The following is a 25,490-nucleotide window of genomic DNA, read 5'->3' as shown; positions in this document are numbered from 1 at the left end:
ATCTCTTCCACTTGCTTTTACAAACCTTTTTTTTTGTGGACGGCTTCTGGGAAACAAGAATAATCTCTTGGACAGGGGAAGCTAGCCAGGACTTTCTTAGGATCACTGGAAGAGGAGAAAACAAGAAGTTAGTCATAGGGCTCTGAGACTGGGACACTGGTGTTCTGCCAGATGGGAAATTAGATCCTGACTGGGACCCAGTATCCATGGAGGATATTTGATATGAGACCATAAGAAGAGGAACCACGTCTTCTTGACCACTCCGTTGATTCCTTGAAAAGGTCTGTTGAGGGGAAGAAAATTTGATCCCTACAGCAGACAAGGTTTTTCATCTTGTTTGCTGCGGGTAAGAGTTTCTTTAACGATGGTCCCAAAAGGGAAGAACCATCGAAAAGGGCATTGATGAAGGATGCCTTAAAGAGTTCTGGAAATCTGCAAAGCCTCATCCAGGCATGTCTCCTAATGGCTATGCCTGTTCAGGCTGTGCGAGAGGTTCCCTCTGCGGCATTAGCGATTAGCCTCATTGAGGGATTACAGATGGAGGAAAGAGTGGCCAAATTGGGAATATACCTTATTGAAGTCCTCCTCTGACAAGGTCTCTGTCAGAAAGTTGGTAAGTTCTTTAACCGGGCTCCTCTGTAGATGCGTGAAATGTGCCAAGTAATTCAATGTTCTCAGCGTAAAGGTAGCTGAGGCATAAACGTGCTTCCCGTGTCTTTCCAATACCCAAAACTCCTTGTTTGAGAGGAGGACAGTGGAGCTCTGTTCTGCTAGCTCCTGGTAGGTGGGCTTAGGTACTTATCTGCCCGCATGAGTAAGGGCTCCACAACATCTGGCTCCTTCCACGCTGGGCTGGAAACTAGATCAATAAATTTATCCACCGGAGGGGTCACCAAGGATATAGATGGGCTCATCCCAAAGGCTTCCAGGAACAACTACTCCTCAGAAGAAGGGGGTTGGGATAACCATCCCCACTGTTGCATCAGGGTTTCTAAAATATCTCCAAAGGAGATGTCGTGTGGAGATCGGGGGGACCCTTCTCCCTTACTGAAGTTGGTGTCTTCGGTCAAGGACTCCAAAGGGAAGTCCAGGTGTTTCCTCTTGCACTTTTTCTTCCAATGAACCTCCCTGGTGGGATGCTTGAGAAAGGAATCAGAGGAATGGGGAACCCCCTCTGTGGGGAATTCCTGCAAGCTTTCCTTGAGGGACTGACTACAGGCAGGATGAGTGGGCACAAAGCATGGATCAGAAGATGACTGGATAGGATCTGAGGGGTGAGGAGATGCACCTCTAGCTCTAAAGAAAGTCCTCTCTGCCACCTGAAAGGCAGATGAACCTGGGGAAACCCCTCACAGCTGAAACCACCAGAGGAGAGAAGATAGAAGCCACCCCAGATCTGGCACCTTCAGGTAGAACCAGACCTGAACTGTCAAGGGCTGAAGCCCCTAGGAGAAGAGATGGATCCAACAAAGTCAGAGCTGAGGCCAACCCCGAGGAGTCGGCACCAACATCTTTGGTCTGGGACTTGATCTACTCTGAAAGCATTAGAGCAGAGCTGGTTTGGGACACTGAAGGAGTCAAAGAAAGATATATCCTTGGCTCCAATGATGGCTCTCTTGGATAAAACCAGATCCTGGGTTTCCGAAGCTGATGGTCAGATCAGAAGAGGAGTTTACACTATAGGAGTTGAAGCTCTCATGGATCCAGTATGGGACAGAGACAGTAGAATCCTCAACTGAATTTAAGCTTTGATGAAACTCCACCTCATCCTGTTCATATCTGCATGGAAAAGCTGAGGGGATCTACAAGAAGCTGAGGAACGAGTAGACTTAGCAAGAGATTGACTGATCCAAGTAGTCAGAACCCGAGATGGATGGTGACTTGCTTCGCATAAGTGTATGGCTCCAAGACTTCTGAACCAAAGGCTTTGGATCTGAGGTGGATTTGCTCAGAGATGGGAATTTTGGATCCTAATAATGTCTGACGTATCTGAGGGGACACTCGGACCAGAAGCCCTAGGACCTGAGAAAGGTTGAATCGAAGGAATGGTCATAGTCAGTTCAGGTTCTGTTGGATCCAAGGAACCTCTTGGATCTGATGAAGAATAGATATCAGCCGAATCCGAGGCAGTCAGATCCGACAAATTTTGCCTCTTTTCTGGGACAGAAGACACAGTCTCCGGGGATGCTGAGGGGGTACACTTCTTCGACTCTTTGAAAGACATAGGTTTCAAGGGGGTTTAAGCCCCAGAAGACATCAGAAGACCTTTTAAAATTAGCTTATTTCTATGGTCTGACAGGCTGCGGGGATTAAAGGCTGGGTAAACATCACAGTTGTCCTCTAAGCGTCCAGGCCTGAGACAGTAGACGCACCTCTTGTAGGCATCCAAATTCAGAATTTTATATCCACAAGAGGTGCATCTTTCGAGCCCTGTTGGTTTATCGGCCACAGCTATGCCACTTACACATGGTTACCACTCACACACAATCACTTTCAGGCAAAGAGATGCTACCAAACAAAAAAACAGATAAATGAAGATACCGGGAAAGATTTTTTTTTTTAACTAGAGGAAAAAGTGAAAAGGAAAAAGAATGGCTAAAGGCCAGACTAATAGAGTGTGGGGCGGGGGTGAAACCCAAATGCACATGAACTAAATACTTAGGAGGGGAGGTTTAGTTATGTAAGGTAAAGAAGATAAGGAAATTCTATGAAAAAGAAGTTTAACAAAGTTCAAAGAAGATCAATAAAAAGGAAAGATTTACTTATCTGCGCTTGAGGCAACAGAATCACATCTGTGCTGGATGGTGGCAAACGAGATCTGAGGAGTTAGAGGAAATGTGAGGCATCATGGGAGAGGGAGGAGCTCAAGGTTCGGATCATAAGGCTTATGAAGCAGCCGAATCGGATCTGATATCTGATCCTAAGACCCATCAGTGAGAAAGAATTAAATGGATATCACATCCTAGATTTTCTGCATTTTGTTGCATCTTGGAAGTAACAGGCTTTTTTCCCTTATGTTTCAGGAATGTGGATTCCATGGTTAATTTACTACTGGATCCTATTATCTTTTTCCTTCTAAGTCTTAATATTTTACAGGGCTTACTAATCTGGCTTCTTTGCAGGTGGTCTAGGTCTCTAAATGTTATAATAACAAAAAAAAAAAACAGTTGTTGGAGGGGGTATTCTGCAAGAGAACCCCAAACATCTGGAGACTGTACTTCTTGAGACAGAACCCTATATATAGCTATGTTGTGCTTCTTATAATGAACTGTAAATAAAAAACTGAACATACAAATTCACTCTTGAGAGAACAGTGATGTTTCTAAAAGTATTTTATTTCATTTTTTCATACAATGTCAGAAACTATTATCCCTGTTTTATTAGCTGTGAAGGTTATTTTTCCATGCCTATATGCTAAATCACATTAAAACAATGTGTTAATTTATGCACTTTTATTTATTTATTTTACATTTGTTTACCGGGGAAGTCCGACTGGGCAGGGCTGCCCATTTTCAGCGAAGGCCCATGGAGAAAAGCTCCATACAATATGACAGTCAGTGAAGCATATATTAATATATATAGTAATACAAAATGTCAGTACAAAGATAAAGTTTACAACAATTTATAAAAGAAGCTAACAACTCTGTCAAACATTCCCGTAGGAGTATTAGTAGTACACTGAAGAGATGAGAATATTCACAGCATTGTTAAACATGCAGTAATGTAAGCAGCAACACTTAACACATGATTCCAAAAGCATGGTATAGTCTGTATTACAAGGAATGAGGCTGGGGTGGTCTTAAGGAGTTAGCCTGGGTCAGAGCATGTACATATCCAATATTTGGTGAGATAGGATTTTAATTGACTTTTGAAACTAACCTTGTTTGTCTGTGTCCTGGCTTTGAGTGGGAGGGAGTTCCAAATTTTTGCGATAATACAAGAGTATAGGGAATCACCTGAGTTATGTTTACTTTTGGATACTTCTACCAGCCCTCTGTTGGTGAACCTTAGCTGACGGCTGTTGGTGTAATGGTAGACTAGACCATTCCGGGATGGGGTTTTGTTGGGGTAATAGAGAATCTGGTGACCTAGGGTGAGTTGATTTAAGGTAAGTAAGTTAGGTAATTCCATCCAGAAAAATTTGTGAAGGGCTAGACAATGGTGAGATCTGTAGGAAGAGTCAGTAATGAATTTAGCCATCTTGTTATAACAGATGGATCATTTTTTTTACATCATCTTTATTAGGTTAACTAGGATGGGAGAAACATAGAGTACTGTGGAGTGTAAGTGGGTTCTTGATATGGTAATGTTACTATTGGAGGACAGGTAGTTTTTACATCTGTAAAGTGTGCCTAGTTTTTTATATACTTTAGTTATGGTCTGAGCTATGTGCTTGTCAAATTTCATGTTTTGTTCAATGATATCACCTAGTAGCTTGGTATGTGCAACTGGTGTGATATGGGTTTTGTCTGAGGCGATAACTGTGAGAGGAGGTATGGGGTCTATAGCTTTGGAGGGATTAAAGAGCATAAGCTGGGTTTTTGGGGGGTTGAGTATTAAGTGGGAGTCTGCTAACCAGGTTTCAACTGCAGTAAAGGATTCTTGGTAATTTTTTTGTAGAAGTTGGAGAGAGGGGGCATAGCAGATTAGGGTAGAGTCGTCACCATATTCTACTAGGCTTGCATGAAGAGTTGCTTTATGTAGATTGTTTGTAAATATTGTGAAGAGCAGGGGGCCAAGCATAGATCCTTGAGGCAGATCTAGGGTGACAGGGAGAAGACGGCATAGACTGTCCTGCTACATAACTGCCTGTTGTTGGTCAGAAAGATAATCTTTAAACCATAGGAGTGTAGAGTTATTTAGTTTAAGTTCTGAGAGAACAGTCAATTGTTTGCTCTGGGAGACTGTATCAAATGATTTTGAGAGGTCTAAAAAGATAGCTGATACCAGATTGCTTGCATTTCACTGTTGATTAACCTGATTGGTGAAAGTAATGAGGGCCGTGGTGGTGCAATGACCAGGTTGAAACCATGCTGAGTTTTGGCTAGCAGATTGTTGGAGAGAAGGTAATGAAGTAATTGGGAATGTATACTTTTATCTAGGATTTTTGAGACTGGGAATACATATGGGTATTGAGCGGTAGTTGGATAACTCAACTGAATTTCCATCTTTGTGTAGGGGTATTATATATGAGATTTTCCAGAGTATTGGGACTTTTTGCTCAGAGATAGACTTATTTATGATTACAGAGACAGGGTATGCGATAGCATTGGCTGTGATTTGGAGATATTCTACTGGGAGTTTATCAGCAGGCAGTGTACTGGGGCCTTAGTTTAGACAGGTATCTGAGGATTGTACTACTCTGGACTGGTTGGAAGGAGACATAGTTTTAGTCAGATGGGGTGCTTGGTATGTTTGGGAGGGTTGTGGATGGAGAATTTGATGATAGTTTTAAAAGTTGGTAAAATATTCAATGAATTGAGTTGTAATTCTAGTTTTAGATGTGTCAGTGTTTAAGGTTGGAGTAGCAGTTTTTCCTGGATGAAGAATTTTATTAAAGGAAGCCCAGAATTTCTGAGGGTTAGCTTTTAGCTTAGTTTGCATATTGGAGTAATGTTTTTTTTTACCTGATCTTATTTGGGGTTTTTTGCTTTATTTCTCAATTCGAAGTATTGTTGCCAGTTAATATTTATTTTGTTGTTATGCCAAGTATCCCATGCTTTGTCCATTTGTTTTGATAGGAGTCGGGTACTTTTGGTGAGCCAGGTGGCAAAGTTGGCACTGGCCTTTATTCAAATTATTCTATGGGGGGGCTAGTTGGTTAAGTATGTTTAGAAACTTGGAGTTAAAGTAGTCAACTGCCTTGTCTAGATGGAGGCTAAATAGGGGGAACCAGTTGCAGTGGTTAAGTTCTGTTATTAGGTCTTCTGCTCTAAAGGGTTTTTTTTTGTAGCGTATTTGTTTAAAGGAGCTATTTTTTTCCAAACAAAAGCAAATACACCAAAAAAGCTTTTAAGTATAGTAAAAGAAAGTAGAGGCATAGTAAGAGGAAAACAGGGGGCTGGAGGGAGGGTAAAGTACAGTTGTATACCTACGATAAATGTAGATGTTCGAGTGTATTCACTCTTGCAGTCATTACACTTGGGTTATACGCCGGCAGGCGACCTGCAGTCAGCCCGAGTTCCAAAGTCTTGGTCCGGCGTCGGTTGCTGTTGCTTCTTCCCTGACGTCAGTGCGCCAGGGGTATAAAAGTTGCAACTGACGCCATTTTCTTCAGTTTTTCTTGCCCCAGATGTCAGCTGCCCCCAGATAGGAAGGCTGAAAAGATATAAGTATGCCAAACAACAATGCATATAATACTGTAAAGATATCTTTCATCTACAAGCAAATACACCACATAGGCTGTATAGAGTTGAGAAGTACAGAATAGTCCCAGCAAAGAGGGGGATGGCGGGTGGGTAACCTGGACTGCAACAGTGAATACACTCGAACATCTACATTTATGGTAGGTACACAACTGTACTATGTTCAGCGTGTTTCACTGTTGCAGTCATTACACTTGGGTAGAATCCCAAAGCTGAGGTTGGGTGGCTGGGTCTAGATTGGATGTGGCAAGGCTAACAAGCCCTGCAGAACTGCGGTGGAAAAGCCTGCTCTGGATTTGGAGCAGAGAGGTAGGTGGTAGTGCTTAGTGAAAGTGTGCACTGAGCTCCAGGTTGCAGCTTCTAAAATATATTTGGTTGGTACCCCTCTGAGGAAAGCTGCTGATGTGGCTGCTGCTCTGGTAGAATGAGGCCTTATGCCCTTAGGCACAGATTTGCCATGCTGTGCATAACAGAAGCGGATGCAGTGTCCTATCCATTTGGAGATTGTCTGCTTTGTAATTGGCTTTCCTTGTGATCCTGCAGCATAAGCTACAAACAGTTGCTCAGTTTTTCTGAAAGCTTTTGTTTTGTCCAAGTAAAATCGTAGCTGCCTGTGTATATCCAAAGCGTGCAGAAGATTTTCCCCTTTATTCTGGGGATTTGGGTAGAAAGTAGGCAAATGAATGGTTTGGTTTAAGGCCACATTGGAGACCACTTTTGGCATGAATGTGGGGTTTGTTCTAAGAGAAACCCTGTCTTGATGAAAAATGAGGAAAGAGTCTACAGCCATCAATGCCTGTAACTCTGAGACTCTTCTTGCTGAAGTTATTGCTAGGAGCAGAGCAGTTTTCCATGACAGAAATTTAAGATCAACTGTGCTGGCTGGTTCAAATGGAGGCAGTGTTAGTTTCTCTAAAACAAAATTGAGGTCCCAAGTTGGTACTGGTGCTCTTCTAGGGGGTCTTATATTCTTTGCCCCTCTGAGGTACTGCCGTAGTAGAGGATGTTAAAAAAAATAGGAGGATCCGCACTGTAATGAGCTGAAATGGCAGAGGCATGGATTTTAATAGATGAAAAAGATAGGCCTTTATCCAACATCTCAGTCAAGTATTGTAAAATCTGAGGTATATTAGGGAGCAGTGGGTCGAGTCCTTGTGCCTGGTTCCAAGCACAGAATCTTTTCCATTTTTCTGCATAAGATTTCCTAGTGCTGGGCCTCCTGGCTTCCAAAATTACATCCATTACAGCTTTAGAGAGAGTTGCAGTCTGAGTGGCTACATTATTCGCCATGCTGACAGGTGTAAGGTACTGAGTTGACTGTGCAGAATCTGATAGTTTGTGTCAGAAGATGAGGGATTAGAGTCTGGTGCAATTAGGATCATTTGTGGCCTCTCTTGTCTGACTTTTAGAAGTACTTTGGTGAGAAGAGGCATCGGAGGGAAGGCATAGACTGTCTGTTTTTTCCAGCTGAATGATAGAGCATCCACTTTCCATGCTTGAGAGTGATAAGTCCTTGTGCAAAATGTCTGTATTTGGCAATTGTGAGGAGAGGCAAATAGATCTATGTCTGGGCGTCCTCACTCCGTTGTTATCATGTTGAACACTTGTGGATTTAGCTTCCATTCATGAGGATCCATGAGATTTCTGCATAGTTCATCTCCCAGTGTATTTTTTGTTCCTGGCAGGAATTGTGCTTGCAGATGTACCTGGTAGGTCAGTGCTGTGCTTCACAAAGTCATGGCTTGTCTGCATAGGGGGTAGGAATGTGTGCCCCCTTTCTTGTTTATGTACCACATAACTGTGGTATTGTCAGTCTTTATCAGTAGTTGTCCTGGATGTATAAGGTCCTTGAAGGCTGTCAGGGCATTTTGTACAGCTAGCATCTCTTTTTGATTGATGTGAAGATGCATTTGTTCCCTGGGCCACGTGCCCTGAATACATTCTCTTGCCATATGTGCTCCCCAGGCATAATCTGATGCATCCGTTGTTATTGTCTGCCTGGTTGTAGGTAAGGTGAAAGGCTGTCCCTTGTTGTGGTGACAGGCCTGGGACCACCATCGAAACTCCTGTTGTAGGCAGGGGATTAAGGTTATGATTGTCTCTAGGCTTTGACAATGCTGAGTTCAAACACTTTTTAGATACCATTGTAGTTTCCTCATATGCAGCTTTGCATATGGAATTAGTAGTATGCAGGATGCCATGAAACCCAGGGCCTGCAGAATTTTCTTGCAGGGAGATGGGTGTTTTTTGCCATCATTTGAAAGTAATGAGTCAGTTGCCTTTGTTTGTCTGGTGTGAGATAAGCCATCTGGGCATATGTATTTAAGCTTGCACCCATGAATATTATCTCTTGAGAGGGCTCTAGTTTTGATTTCTTTTCGTTTACTGTGTACCCTAGGCAAATTAGTAACGTTTTTACAAATGCCAGGTGCTTTAGAAGAATGTCCTTGCTCTCTGCTTGAATAAGGCAGTCATCCAAGTAGGGATATATTTGAATTCCTTTTTGTCTGCAAAATGCAATTACTGGAGCCAGGCATTTTGTGAAGACCCTGGGCACAGTAGATAAGCCAAAGGGCAGTGCAGAGAATTGGTAATGCATTGAACCTGCTATAAATCTGAGGTATCTTCTGCACGATTGTCTGACTGGGACATGCAGGTATGCCTCCTTGAGATCCAAAGTAACTAGCCAAGCCTCCTTGCCCAGCATGGGCAGGAGTTGTTGTAGTGTTAACATTATGAATTTTGGTACATCCAGGAAAGTATATAAAATTGACAGGTCGAGTATTGGCCTCCAGGCCTTGTCTTTTCCTGGGTACTAAGAAAAGTCTTGAGTAAAATCCTTGTCCCTGTTCTTCTTGTGGAACTTTTTGAATAGCTCCCATTTCCATAAGAGCAGCAATCTGTTTTTGTGCCTCTGTCCATTGGTTTTGTGGCAGGTTTGGCATACCTTTTAGTTTTGGAAGCGTGTGGAAGTGGAACCTGTACCCCTGAGAAACTATATTTACCACCCATTGGTCTTGGGTGATCATGTGCCAATTGTTTGGGAAAAGTGCTAGCTTTCCCCCTAGGGGTGCTATCAACTGGTAAGAGCTTGGCATTTGCAGAGGGAAGTCATTGTGTTTGTTTCCTATAGGGTTGTGATTTGTCTTCTCCTCCTTTGGGGGCTGAAGCACCCCATTGCTTAGGTCTGTAGGAACCTTGAGGCTGAGATCTGCCTCTTGGGCATCTGCATCTGCCTCTTTGTGGCCTGTCTGACACTGGAAAGGACCAATTTTTTGAAGGCCAGTTTCTGCTAAATCTAGGTGGTTGAACCTGTAAGAAATCTTTCACCGTTTGCATTGACTTTGCTTTATCCTCCATTTTCTTTAACACCAAATAAAGTATCATGCTGTAGAGGTGCATCCAATAACTTTACCTTAACATGGCCAGGCAAACTTTGTTCTTTCAACCAAGCATGTCTTCGAATAACTGAGCCTGTAACTGCGGCTCTACAAGAAGCCTCTAATGAATCAAAACCACACTGCAGAGTATGCTTTCCCACTTGTTCAACTGCATGCAATAATTCCTGCATTTCTTTACTGTCTGGACTTTCTGTATTTGTAACCATTTTTGGCTTTAACAATAACATGAGATACTGTTGATATTTAAGCATGTGAAACTGACAGTTTAAATCTCATACAGCTAAAGTAGCAGAAGTGTAAACTTGTTTCCCCCATCTCTCCAGAGCTCTGGAATCCCTATCTGAGGGGACAGGATTTTTTGCAGTGGAAGCTTTAACCCCTTTAGGACCTTGAGAAATTGTTTCTGGGTCTTCAGTGGGGTTTATGTAAAGGAATTTATGACAGTCAGGGACCCTGTAGTACCTGTCTGGCTTTACTGGTGCAGGGGGTAAAGAATCTGGGGACAGACTGGCTTCAGTAAAGACATCATCTACAATATCAAGCACAGGGGGGATAGCCAGGGGCCTATGCTGAGGCAGTAAAAGGAAATCTCTGAGACTTTTCTTGGATTCTGAGTAATCCTGGCTCTCCCAGTGGAAATACTCCCTCTTGGTGTGCAGGGTTTCCCCAAAAGAATAATCCTCAGGTGAAGAGACTGAAGGAATGGACTCTTCAGCATCAGAGTCCTCATAAGGAGGGAGGGAATAGCCCTGATCAGAAGAAGAATTAGAGAAAATGGAAACTTGATCAGAGGAATCATAATCAGTGTCTTGCCTAGGCCTTTTGTCAGGAGGGGGATGGGAGCCCCTGATTAAAGTAATAAGGTCCTCGGCCATTTTTAGCATCTGTTTCTTTGGCATGGAAGTCTGCTCTGGAGAATGCTGCACTTGTTTCCTTGTCTTTGACTTTGCCTTTGTTGCTGTAGTAGTCTTAATAGTAAGTTGTGAAGGTCTGAAGATGCCCTCAGAAGCTGGTGCCTGCTCAGCGGCTCCGGACCCATCTGAGGGCATAGTTTCTGTAGGCCCAATAACTTGAGTTTCCACAGGCCTCGGGGCCTCCACATGGCTGTTGGTTGCGGCCAGTAGCTCTGAGGTAGCAGGTGTCAGGGGCTGCAAAAGCGCCTCACTGAGAACCGGCGACTGGCCTAGAAAGGCTTCGTCGCCGGTTTTGGACCTCGGATGCCTGTCTCTTTCTTTGTCCTTGCGTTTTTTATAAAAAGCGGTCGTCAGCTGATCCAATGGCATTATATAGTTAAATCTTCATCCAAAGTAATGTAAAGCAAATTCAAACCAACGTTTAATAGTGCGTTTATTGAATCTAGCACAAAACCAACAACTAGTAATGTCGTGATCAGGAACTAGGCAAGGAATGCAGTAAGAGTGAAAGTCCTTATGAGGTATTTGTTTCCCACAAGAAATACAATTATTAACTTTTACTGACATCGGTCTGGAGCAAGAAAAAGTTTCCCCAATGGGGTACTTAGCTTTATTGAAGACATCGGTTCTGAAATTCAATTTTGAAAATCTCAGGAGTTGGCCGACCGGCACTTGCAAACTGCTTTTGCTTCGGGCACTGCACGGCAAGAAAGATTGAAGAAAATGGCATTGGTTGCAACTTTTATACCCCTGGCACACTGACGTCAGGGAAGAAGCGACAGCAATCGACGCCAGACCAAGACTTTGGAACTCGGGCCGACTGCGGGTTGCCTGCCGGCGGATAATCCAAGTGTAATGACTGCAACAGTGAAACACGATGAACATCTAGGACTGCAACAGTGAATACACTCGAACATCTACATTTATGGTAAGTGTACAAAACTCTACTATGTTCTTCGTGTTTCACTGTTGCAGTCATTACATTTGGGTAAATTTCCAAAGCTAAGGTTGGGAGGATGGATTTATACAGCATTAGGACCAGGTATAAGGCCCTGCAAAACAGCAGTGGCAAAGCCACCTCTGGATTTAGAGAAAATTGGTAAGTGATGATGCTTGGTGAAAGTATGAACTGAACTCCAGGTAGCAGATTCTAGAATATCCCTGGTAGGAACTCCTCTGAGAAATGCTGTAGAAGTAGAGGCAGCCCTGGTGGAATGGGATCTGATCCCCTGGAGGATAGGTTTTCCATGGTGCTTATAGCAGAAATGAATACAATGGCTTATCCATTTAGAAATGGTTTGCTTTTAAATAGCCTTCCCCTCTGCCCCTGAAGCAAATGTTGATCAGATTTCCTTTGAGGTTTAGTTCTGTCCAAGCAGAATCTAAGTTGTCTGTGCACATCTAAGGAGTGCAGAATCTGTTCCCCCTTGTTCTGTGGATTGGGAAAGAAAGTTGACAAATGAAAGGACTGATTAAGAGCCACACTGGATACCACCTTGGGCATGAAGGATGGATTGGTCCTGAGTGACACCCTGTCCGCATGAAAGATGATGAAAGGCTCCACTGCCATAAGGGCCTGTAATTCAGAGATCCTTCTAGCTGAAGTGATTGCTAAAAGGAAGGCTGTTTTCCAGGAAAGGAATTTGTAAGTCTGCAGTAGCAGCTGGCTCGAAAGGAGGTAGAATGAGTTTCTCCAATACAAAATTAAGGTCCCATACAGGGGTTGGATTTCTCCTGGGAGGTCTCAAGTTTTTGGCCCCTCTGAGAAACTGCTTTAGCAGAGGATGAGAGAAGAGGGGGGGTTCTGTGTTGTAATGAGTTCAAATGGCTGAGGCATGGATTTTTATGGAAGAAAAAGACAGGCCCTTGTGAAGCATCTCAGTAGTATTGCAAAATCTGAGGTAAATTGGGTGCTGCTGTGCTCATCCCTTGAGATTGATTCCAGGTACAGAATCTTTTCCATTTATCAGCATAAGATTTTCTAGTACTAGGTCTTCTCGCCTCCAAAGTGACATCCATCACAGATTTGCAGTGGGATGCTAAGGGGGGATTTAAGTGATTAGCCAAGCTGCAAGATTCAATATTTGGAGCTGAGGATGCAGAATTTGGTTCTCCTGCTGAGACAGTAAGGAAGGTGTCTGAGGCAGGTGCCATGGAGAAATTTGTGACAGACTGCGTAGGAGTGGTTACCAGTGTTGGCGTGGCCAGTCTGGAGCAATCAAAATAATTTTTGGTTTGTCCTGTTTGACTTTTAGTAGAACTTTGGAGAGCAGAGGCAGAGGGGGAAAGGCATAGACTGATAGGTTTTTCCAGCTGAAGGACAGAGCATCCACTTTCCAGGCTTTTCTGTGAGGAGGTCTTGTGCAAAATTTGTCCAACTGGTAATTCTGGGATGACGCAAAAAGATCTATGTTTTGGCTCCCCCATTTGCATGTCAACATGTTGAAAATCTGTGGTTCCAGTTTCCATTCGTGTGGGTCCATGAGATTTCTGCTTAGTTCGTCTGCCAGAATATTCAACTTTCCTGGCAGGAATTGAGCTTGTAGTTGTACTTGATAGCTTAAGGCCGTGTTCCACAGTGCCATGACTAGTCTGCAGAGGGGGTGGGAATGTGTAGCCCCCTGCTTGTTTATGTACCACATAACCGTGGTGTTGTCCGTCTTTATCATTAGTTGTCCTGGATGAAGGTAGTCCTTGAAGGCTGTCAGTGCATTCTGTACAGGTAGCATTTCTTTTTAATTGATATGAAGGTGCATTTGATTTGGGCTCCATTTGCCCTGAATGCACTTCCCTGTCAGATGAGCCCCCCCATGTATAGTCTGATGCATCTGTAGTTAGGGTTTGGGTGGCAGGGGATGGTGTGCATGGCAGTCTCTTGTTTTGGTGTCAGGCCTCTGCCCACCATAGAAACTCTAGTTGCAGGCAAGGTATGATGGGAATCATTGTTTCCAGGCTGTGACAATGTTGACTCCATAAACTTTTTAATTACCACTGAAGTTTCCTCATATGCAGTCTTGCATATGGAATTAGAAGAATGCAGGAGGCCATGAACCCCAAGGCTTGCAGTATTTGTCTTGTAGATAGCAGGGTTTTTGTTGCCACCTGTTTGAATAAGTCACCAAATGAATTTGCTTTTCTGGCGTAAGGAAAGCCATCTGGGCAGTTGTATTCAAGCTTGCACCCAGGAATGTAATTTTTTGAGAGGGTACCAGTTGTGATTTCTTTTAATTTATGGTGTACCCTAGACAAGTTAGAACCCTTTTTACAAATGCCAGATGTTTTAGAAGAATGGCCTGGTTTTCTGCCTGAATTAGACAATCGTCCAGGTATAGATTGTTGTGTCTTTCAGCTTTTCCCAGTTAGGGGTCGCCACAGCGGAACTCCGGTCCGCTAATGATTGGCAGTAGATTTTTACGTGTCTGACGCACAACCTTAAACGAAGGTATGCCCATTCACGCATGTCTCCACACAGAAGACGCTTTAGCTGAGAATTGAACAGGACAACGTCTTACTGTGAGGCGACAACGCTACCGCAGCACCACCACCGCCACTGTCCAGGTATGGATATATTTGAATATTTCTTCGCCTGCAAAATGCAATTACTGGAGCCAGGCACTTTGTAAATACCCTGGGCGCATTAGATAAGCCAAAGGGCAGTACAGAGAACTGATAATGCAAGTAGTCTGCTTTGAAGCGTAGGTATCTTCTGCAAGATTCCCTGATTGGGATATGCAGGTAAGCCTCTTTTAAATCTAGAGTTGCCAACCAGGCATCTTTGCCTAACGTAGGAAGTAACTGGTGAAGAGTTAGCATCTTGAATTTTGGAATGTCCAAAAAGGTGTTCAGAGTAGACAGGTCCAGAATTGGACGCCATGATTTGTCGTTTCTGGGTCCTAGGAAAAGTCTGGAATAGAAACCTTGTCCCTTTTCCTCTTTTGGTACTAGTTGAATTGCCCCCATGTTTAGGAGGGAAAGTACTTGTTTCTGAGCCTCTGCCCACTGATTTGGGGGCAGGTCTGGCCACCCATTTGGAGTTGGCAACGTGTGGAAATGAAATCTGTATCCCTGGGACACTATATTTAAAACCCATTTGTCCTGGGTTATAAGTTGCCAGTTTTTTTGCATGAAGAGCCAGTTTTCCCCCCAAAGGGGCAGCTAAGAGATAAGTGCTTGGTAATTTTAAAGGAAGGTCATTGAGACTGTTTACCATAGAGTGGTGTCTTGTTATTTCCAGATTTGGAAACGGAGACACCCCATTGCTTAGTTCTGAAAGTCCTTTGGGACTGAAACCTGGTGCTTTTGGAATGCCTGGGTTTGGCTTGAGTGGCTCTGGAAGGAACTGGAAAGGGCCAGTTCTTAGTAGGCCAGTGCCTACTAAATCTTGGAGGTTGTACTTGTAAGAAATATTTCACAGTTTGCACAGCTTTAGCTTTATCTTCCATCTTTTTTAGAACTTCTTCAGCCTTATTGCCAAACAGACGGTCCTGCTGCAAAGGAGCATCCAACAATTTTGCTTTAACATGATCAGGCAGAGATTGCTCCTTAAGCCAAGCATGCCTTCTAAGCACAGACCCAATAACAGCAGCCCTGCAAGAGGCCTCCAAAGAATCAAAACCACATTGCAAAGTATGTTTTCCAATTTGTTCAGCTGAATGCAATCAATCTTGTAAATCTTTATTTCCACACAGTCAGAAATCAACATAATTTTCTGTTTAAGCAGTCCCATGATATGCTGTTGATATTTTAGCATATGGAATTGGCAGTTTAAAGCCCTGATTGCCAAGGTTGCAAAAGTATAAACCTTTTTACACCATCTATCCAGTGCCCTGGAGTCTCTATCAGAAGGAGTAGGATTTTTAGCAGTAGGAGCCTTAATGCCCTTGGGCCCCTGAGAAATGGTTTCAGGGTCTGCACCAGGATTTTTGAAAAGGAATTTGTGGGAGTCAGGAACCCTGTAGTATCTGTCTGGTTTACAAGGGGCCGGAGGCAGGGAATCAGGGGCCAAAATGGATTCTGAAAACACATCAAAAATGTCTAGTACAGGAGGTATAGCCAAAGGCCTATGCTGAGGAAGAAGAAGGAAATCCCTAAGCCTCTTCTTGGATTCAGAGAAATCCTGACTTTCCCAGTGGAAATCCTCCCTTAAGGTATGTAAAGTTTCCCCAAAAGAAAAATCCTCAGGGGGAGAGGCAGAAGGAATGGAATCCTCTGCATCAGAGTTCTCATAAGTAGGTATGGACAACCCCAGTTCATTAGAAGAGTCAGAAGAAAAAGAGTCCTGTTCAGAAGATTCATAATCAAGTTCAGTCCTAGGCCTCTTAGATTGGGGTGGGGGGTTGACCACCCCTGATTAGAGTAATTAAATCTTCAGCCATTTTGATCATTTGTTTTTTAGGCATAAGGGCCTGAACATGTGGCCTGGGCATCGATTTGTAGACATAGATCGAGATTTTGGCCTTAAAATTGAAGGTGGTGTTGGTTTAATATGCAAGTCTGTAGGCCTGAATACACCCTCAGAAGCCGGTGCCTGCACAGCGGCTCTGGACCCATCCAAGATAGAGACATCCACTGGCTCCATAGGTGAAGCATCTCGTGACATACCGGACTCCGAATGGGTCTCAGTAGAAGCCTGTGAATCAGAAGTAGCATGTATCAGGGGCTGCAAAAGCATCTCACTGAGTACCGGTGAACTGGCGATTGGCTTAGGAGAAGCGTCGTTGGCAGTTTTGGACCTCAATGGCCTGTCTCTGTCTTTTTCCTTGCATTTTTTCGGTATTCCAGTAGTTGGTTGGCTAACCGAAGTCATTTCTGGATAATTAAACCGAGAACCAAAATATTTAGAAGCAAATATGTACTGACGACGGATAGTGCGCTGATTAAATAAAGCACAAAACCGACAGCAAGGTACGTCGTGGTCAGGGCCCAGGCAAGGAATACAGCACAAGTGAAAATCCTTATGAGGTATTTGCTTCCCACAAGTAATACAATTGCTTCCCACAAGTAATACAATTATTAACTTTTACTGAAATTGGTAAGGAGCAAGAAAAAGTTTCCGCAACGGGGTACTTAGCTTTTAGTTGAAGACTTTGGTTCTGAAACTCAAAAACAAAAATTTCAGGAGTCGGCCGACCGGCACTTGCAAACTGCTTCTGCTTTGGGCACCGCGCAGCAATACTGATGTAATGGCGTCGGCTGCATGTTTTATACCCCTGACGTCATGGAAGAAGGGACAGCAACTGACGCAAGACCCTAGATTTTGTTAATCAGGCGGACTGAGGGCAACCTGCCAGCAGATTACCCAAATGTAATGACTGCAACAGTGAAACACGAAGAACATCTGAATGAAAGTAAATATCCGCCAGGTAACTACTTTCTGAAGTGTTGTATTCAAAAGTGGGAAAGAGGACAGCTAGTTCCTTTCAAAATCCATGGAAGAAAGTAAAAGATGACATTCTAACAACATTCAGTTCTTAGAAGATGTGTGCTTCATACCGTCTTGGGAATAACAAAGGAATTAGTCTATATCAGAAAAATTAAAAAGAATATCCCAACCATGAGAGCCTATAGAGGAGAAAACAGAAGTATGGCTTCTTGAAAGTTCCACTACATCTTAAGGACTACATTGGGTAAAACTCTAAAAGGATGAAACAAACCAGTGAAAGCATCAACTAAATGGGGAATAAAAATAAGCAAAAAAATCATATTTTCCACAGGGGCAAACCCCACTGCTTGTCTCCCCAAAACACACACACACACACACACACACACACACACACACACACACACACTTTCTTATCACACTAACAGTATGGTCAAACAATTGCACATAAAAATGCAAAGCCCAAAAAACTCTGAATCACTGCCATCACACAAATAGAAATGGCTGGAAAACAGTGGTCTGCAGCATGGGCAAGTGTACTTGATGAGGTGAAACCTCCTGCACTTTACATTCAACCAATGTTAGGGAAGCTCTTCTTCAGGAAGACTGACATCAGAATACAAATGCAGAAATTGGGAATGCCACTGCTACAACAGGATAATGAAATGCTGTACACTGGTACCAAGTAGTCACTAGCATTTGGCAGATATTCAAGACATTGGGGGAAGGCTTCATCTACCCATGATTTGCATTCCTGACCTTAATACTCTTCTTCCCAAACCAATCTCTGTTTTTGGGGTGCAATATGTAAAGTGATCCCAAAATATTTTCAGTGTTCATCTGAACACCACTATTTAATCCAAAACAGCTAGTATCTAGCTTGTCCTAACAATATCCAGGTTTTCCTAACAGTATTCTAGTTGTACCATCATCTCTACTGTACACAGACTGTAATAAAAGTTCTATGTTGATTTCCACCGTTAAGATATTATTTTATGAAAGTCTCCTTTAAGTTTGGCACTTTGTGCTATTCTCATGTGTGCGATACAAGTTACACTCAAAATGCACTGTACATTACTACAAAAAGTAAAGCATTACTGTACAAAAATGGTGTTAAATATAAGTAAGACAGAAGCAAGCACCAAAAAACTTTTAAAATCATTAACAATGTCAGTGGGTAGTCAGGTAGACTACTGAGGTAACTACTTTTCCTTCAGCAGCAAAATTAGACTACCAGTATAAAAACAAGTACAGTAGGATGTCAATAAAAAGCCTGAACTTTAGCATTCTCAAGTGTTAATCCAAAGTAACTATATCAGTGAAGAGAAGATGAAATATGCAGGAAATTCAACATATTCTTCTAGACAGAATAGGTTTCACTGTAAGAATAACCTTCCTGAAAAGTCTGGAACTATAATGTTGCCCAGTGAATGGATTAAACTAATACATGTGAGAGAGAACATGTTAAACATGGACTTCTGCACATCAAAATTAAAAGTATTACGTGCTACATTTAGTGTTATAGAATCTGGTTAGTACAATATAAATTGTTCATTTTCATAGTATGACATGGGACAGTTACATAAAAACTAATAAAAACAATACATCTACAGAAATTAAATACATATGATGCAAGTTACAATCACAAAAAAATAAAAATAAAAATAAAAAAAATTAAAATAACCCAAAACAATTCAGCAAGAGTAACAGAATAATGACAACCCACTATGCCACAGTAACAGAGAAGAATGTTTATCCAACTGTAACTGTTCAAAACATGATTAAAACTTCAAGCATGCACTATTATTCCCTATACTTTAACACTTAAAAAGAAGCAAACATTACCCTTGACTCAAGTAACCACTGCTGGTGATGGAGGATGTCATACCTGAAAGAGCGAAAATTGCAAATTAGACATGTTTCTGTATGATTCTGTCTTTATCAGTCAAGAAATTAATCGATAATAATTACTTGGTTGTAGTGATTAAAATTCTTAAGGCACAAACAAAATGATTTGGGAAATAATGTATACAATTTTTGGGAAATAAGGAAACAGAAGACATGCATTAACACAGGATAATAAAAAAAAGACAAAACTAAAAATAGCATGGGATCAAGATGGCATAGAAACTATGAAGCACATGGAGGAATCTGCAGCAAATGCCAGCCAGAGTTCTCTGCAATAAAATAAGAAAGCTGATTATGCAAGGGATGACTTCATGAGTATAAACATGTCTTCTCTTAAACCTCATTCGCCTCTAAATCTTTTTCGGCCTGTATTATTCCCACACTTTATATTTTTTCTATGCAATTTACTCCTACCCTTTTCTAAAAATCCTAATTCCTGTATTTTATCTCTGTTAGAATAGTGACTACTTCAAGTATTGTTGGTTTAGACATTAATTTCCATTTTCTACTAATTCCTTTTTTGGCAGCTAACACAGTTAAATTTACTATAAAGGCCTTACTATGTCTAGGCAATTCAGATCCTGTTTCCCAGCTCAAAAGAATAATTTCCTTACTTACAGCCATTTACTTACCCAATATTTCTGACAGAGTATTCTGTAGGGAATTTTTAAAATCCACCAACTCATTACCCTCCAAAAACATATGTTCCCAGTTAGTTATCTCTTTCTTCTCCATCACACTGCTAACATTCGCTATCTACATGAGGAAAAATTCTTTGAAGTCTGCTTGGGGTATAAAAATACCTGTTCAAACACTTCCAAGCAAAGATGCTAAACTTTCTGGATAAACAATTAACATTGGGAGTTTTTTTTTAAACATCTTTATTGAAATATCATTTGTGATATAGACAAATTTACATTAATATAAAAATAATCAAACTATATTAATATAACAAACATTATACTTCACATATATTGATATATGTCATATAACCTAAGCAACATTACATAAATTATTTAATTCCTACCTTATTTTTAAAAAAAAAACTCTTTAGTAAACCATCGCTTAACACATAGGCAATCATACCTTTACATAAATGAAAACAAACTACACTGACACAATCCTAGTTGCAAACAACTAAATGGCCTGCCCTTTAGGACACACCACTGCATTAACCTCAAACAGCTTGGGTGGCTAGAACTTCCCAGTCTAATCCAGTACAACCTTCTGACTATAGCTAAAAAAATTCTCTATAATCCAGATAATACCCCATCCCTAAGGAATATTATAACCCCTCATAACAATTAGAGACTGCTTAGATCCTCAAACAAATTAATAATTCAGACAATCAAAATTAACAATACAGCTGGGGATGCCCTATTTGCATACTCTTTAGGCAGAGTTTGGAATCCCCTTCCAGCTGACATTATTTCACTCTCCTCCCTTTGCCAATTTAAAACCAAACACAGACAACATCTGGCACTAAACTGGCTTTGCCACTGTAACAAGCCTTGTTAACCCTCCTCATAAATGTATATAATATATTACTTTCTGCCTACTGTCAATGTATTCCCCTGACTTAAACCAGGGATAACTATACCTGTGAACTTGTCTATCTCATGTTTTTTTCATGTATCCTCTGTAAATAACTTACCTGTAATTATGTCTACATTGTCATATTTTTGACGCTGACTACCTTGGAGCTTTTCTCCCTGGGCCTCCGCTGAAAATGGACATGTATCCAGTCGGACTATCCCAGTCAACAAATGTAAAATAAATAAATAAGCATTTTACATCACAAACAATACTGACACACTCCCAGTTATACATGATTATAAGTGATCTTATTCAAACATTACATCACTCATTTAAGTTCTGCCGCCTTTTAAATCTCATTCCTCCCTTGTATGTATTGTTCCCACAACTCCCATTTTTTTCAATGTAGCTTGCTTCTACCCTATTCTAAAGATCTCAATTCCAGTTATTTTATCTCTGTCATTGTATTCCCTACTTCCAGTATAGCTGGTTTAGATTTTGATTTCCATTTTCTAGTAATTGTTTTTTGGCAACCACCATTATTAGACACAGCAAGGCCATACCATATCTGGGCAATTCCAATTCTGTATCACAGTTCAGAAAAATCATCTCGCTCATCAGACCAATCTGCCCACCCAGCATCTCCGACAGTGCATCCTCCAGGGAATCCTTAAAGTCCGCCAACTCACTGCACTCCCAGAAAATATGTTCCTAATTACCTATTTCTTCCCCTTCATACCTCCAACATTTGCTGTCTGCCTGAGGTAAAATTCCCTGGAGTCTAACAATTAACCTTGAGAGTTTTGAGCATTTTTTACTGAGGGAAATGCACACTTTAAAGATATAATGGCAAGCAGTTCAGTGAAAAAATATTTCACTTCCCATAATTTCAGACTAGATACTGCAGCCTCCCAAGCAGCCTTAATACTTTGATGTGTTTAATAGAGCAGTATACACTTTTGTTTTATTTAAAGATAGCCAGTGCACTTTTTCTTAGAGCTAAAAGTTAATATTTTCTGAAAGCATACAATCTGTTTTTCATATCTGGGAGGGAAAAAGATAAGAAACGAACAGACAGCAATCGAGTAAGTGGTAACACAGGCTGCAGCATGCACTTTAACACAGGTAACTGTAATTTTAGTTAAGAAACGCCTGTTGGTGCAGCTGTTGATTTGGGGCAATTGTTCATATCTTGAGGATAAAACTTCATTTTTTAAAGAAGTACAGTTTTATGTGTTTGTTCTAAATTGATAAGGATGAGGTTTTTGAAAATGTATATAGTTTTTTTTTTGAGGGTTTTCATTAAAACAGAAAGTCTTGAAAATGTGACATTCATTCAAATGGAAATAAGAAGGAAACAACTATATAAATGATCAACCAGACAAACATTAGCGTGTGCATGTAACACACAAGTTGGAAAAAAAAACATTAAAAAATGTTTATGTATAATTGGTGAGAACAGCAGCTTTTTATCACAATAGCTATGCTGCCCATATTACCCTGGAATGTAAATGAACTTCCAGGTACAAAAAGAAAAGAGTACCAAATTACATTAAGAAATGCAGAGTGCAAATACAATGCTGTAGGAGGCACATTTGGAAAAATGTGTGTGTGAATTTGACAAAGAAAGGATTTCAGGATGGATATTCAGCAGAATATCAGGGACAAAGGAAAAAAGGATTAAATATATTAGCAGCTAGAGGGGCTGCAATAGTTACAGAAGAGGAAAAAAGACAATAGTAGTAGATTTGTGGTAAGGGCTACTGGCAAGGGAACATGATTGTGCTGGTTTATACTTATATTCCACCAAAAACTGCTATTATGAAGCTTAAGACATTTTGGGGAGAAATAATCAGCTTTCAGCAGGGAATATTACTTATCACTGGGTCCTGAAACTTAATTTGCAACACTGAGGATGTATCGGGGAACCTTGAAGGGAAAATTTAACAAAAGTAGGTAGATATCTGTAGAAATGTATGACAATATTTGGTATGAAACACATGAATTCAGTAGTAGGAACATGGACTGAATTTACAAATTATTCCTCAAGGTGCAACAACTGGGCCAGACTAGAAAGAAATTATATTTCACAGGAACATTTTCATTTAATTTAAACTTCAACACAGATCCAACTATTTCAGATCAAGCACCAATAAAAACTAAGATACAAGTGCAATGTAATTAAGTAAAAATGAGATACTGGCACTTTCCCACCTACATGACAAAAACAGAGGAATTTAAGCAACGGCTAATGGAAATTATTTGAGAGTTATTAGGGAAGACAGAAATATATTCAGAAGTTATGCCTAGTGAGTAGGATAAAATGAAAATGGAGTTTAAAATCAGGTTAGAAGTTAAACAGAAAAAGATATAGTTAAGAAATAACAGAAATTTAGAGGGGTTGACAAAGATTCAAGTATTACAGAATAAGGGAAATCTTACAAAATATGCACAAATGTGGAGTGCTAAAGAGAAAATAAAACAGTATCTAGATGATATGCATGACTTTAAAAAGACTGCTGCTAAGCAACTATTTTTGCTAACCACTCCAGAGCACAAAAACCTTTAGCACAAAGACTTAGGTAGCAGAAATGGATGTTACCAACGTTAATGAGACTATAGCAACAAAAATAACCAGAGATCCTGTAGAAGTTTGGAGATATTTTGGTAATTTTATGAAAAAATGTGTATAGAACAGAGAAATGTGGAAACCAAGAAAGAGCGCAAATGTAAATATTCATGGAAGATTTAAGTTATTTTATGACACCCACTTGTTGGAGACGTATATAAGCCTAAACATAATGCCTATGGGCTTATGGGTGGATTGTTTACCGGCTGCTGAATTCACTGAAGATGAGGCTGACTTATTTGAAGAATGGAAACATGTTTCCCTGCAGTGTACTATTGGTTGGTTGCGTGTGCTGATTAAAAGGAATCAAAGGGTACATGAGAAGCTGAAAGAGGATATTGTTCAGCTACAAAAAACAGATTGTGTCTGAATCATGTTATCGAGCACAGATGGGGCATACTAATGATAAAATCAATAAAACTGAAGCGGAGATCATTCAGAACAAGAGGAGGAAGCTACTTCATGATATGAAGGATTATGAAGAGGGGGGGGGCTTGTTTTCCTGGCAACGGACGTCACAACCCGGAAGATCGAGGGTGAGAGGTGGCAACCAAGTTAGACAGAACTCGTTGGTTTCTTCCAGCGAGATGAGCATTAAGAAAAATGTTTTGTTTGTAAGTCTCCCAGTTGGAAATATGGAAGGTGAAAAGGCAAAGTCAGAGTCCGGTAATGGTCGTTCCTTTCAGCAGAACAATCTTGGAAAGGGAAGGAACTGTTACAAGTGAACAAAATGGTTTGGACTTGTTGTTTATGGATTCTTACACCAGTGAGTATAATAATCAAAATGAACTATGTGCGATTAATTTATCTGATTTGGTGCTTACTAAAGAGATGAAGTCTGTGTTAAATAAGGGAAGTAAGTTTGTTTGAGGGCAATGATGTTACTGATGGGGGAGGGTTTACTACTGGTTATGGTAAACTAGAATTACTGGTGCTTTCTGCAATGAGTGAATTCACTCCACCATTTAATGTTCCTACCATTGTGTTTTTTGAAATATTGTTGTATAGAAAAATTGGATATGAGTTTAGGGAGTTTTTATACTCTAAGAGAAAATACAATTTAACAAAAAATGAACGGTTAGCCTTACAATCTTTAAAGGAAATTAAAAATGAGTATGTCATGAAATGTGCTGATAAAGGTGGGAATTGGGTTATTTTAAAGAAGGGCAAATATTGTGAGATGGTTCATGATCTGTTAAAAGTTGTTGATGAATATAAATGTCTGCCTAGGAACCCTGTGGATGAGTATAATATTGAACTACTTGAAATGCTTGAAAGGGGTGAATGTTTGGGTTTTTTTGGAAAGAGTGATGTCAATAAACTGTACATTAAAAATGGCGAACCCCATTATTTATGCATTGCCTAAAATCACAAGAATTTACAACACCCACCTGGTAGGCCTATAATTTCTGGAGTGGGTTCATACTTAAGTAATGTGGGCAAATTTCTGGACTTTCAGTTTTAAGAAATATTTATGTAAGGTACCAGCCCACATTTGTAATACTCAGGAATTGTTGGGTGAAATTAAGAACATTAAGTGGCAGAGTAATTACTATTGGGTTACCATTAATGTGAATTCTTTATACACTAATATTAAACACAGATGGGGTTTGGAAGCCATGAGTGAAATAATGGGCGAGGGTCTTCGTACATCTTTTTTAATTTGTTTATTGGAATTTTATCTGACCCACAACTATTTTATGTTTGAAGGGAGTTATTTTTTGCAACTTAAAGGTACAGCTATGGGGGCTGCATTTGCCCCCACTTATGCTGTATTATATATGGGACAATTTGAGAAACAATTTATGTAACCAACTAACTTCTATAAAAATAGTGTGATATTCTATAAGATGTATATAGATGATATGATTTTGATTTGCAGAGGTGATGTAAGGGAATTTGTGATTTTTTTTGAGATTTTGAATAGTAACTGTCATGGTTTAAAATTCTCTTATGAGGTGAGTCATAAAAGTATTACTTTTTTGGATGTCACCCTGTTTGCTGAAGTGACTTCTATTAGATATAGGCCTTACAAGAAGGAAACAGCTGTTAATAACTTTTTACATGCCACTAGCATGCATCATGGGCATTTGTTGGACTCTTTGCCATATGGTGAGTTTGAAAGGATTTTTGATCATACTAGTGATGACTGAAAACAGTGGAATTGAATGAAGTTGATGCTAGGTTAAGAAGTAGGGGGTACACTGAGGAACAAATTCAGTGTGCGAAGTCATGTTTTGGGGGCCATGATACTGAAGGCTTTTAAAAGACGAATACACCAAGATGGACAATTTGATGTTTATGATTGTAAAGAAAAAAATATTTTTTGTTACCAGGTTTTTGTCTTTTTCTGAAAAT

General features: G+C 40.6%; 1 protein-coding gene across 1 annotated transcript in view; it reads right to left on the bottom strand.

Moving 5' to 3' along the window:
• The window catches only part of AKAP13 (A-kinase anchoring protein 13), a 2,349,678-nt gene that overhangs the window by 1,003,856 nt on the left and 1,320,332 nt on the right, over positions 1-25,490 (bottom strand). Inside the window, exon 10 of the mRNA XM_044078370.1 lies at positions 18,905-18,947. Within this exon, the coding sequence (XP_043934305.1) occupies positions 18,905-18,947 (43 nt within the window). The remainder of the gene's footprint in view (positions 1-18,904; positions 18,948-25,490) is intronic.

This window comes from Protopterus annectens, chromosome 7.part0 (assembly GCF_019279795.1).
Source record: "Protopterus annectens isolate FY-2018-M chromosome 7.part0, PAN1.0, whole genome shotgun sequence".
NCBI lineage: Eukaryota > Metazoa > Chordata > Ceratodontiformes > Protopteridae > Protopterus > Protopterus annectens.
This window is presented reverse-complemented; position numbering and strand designations above follow the sequence as displayed.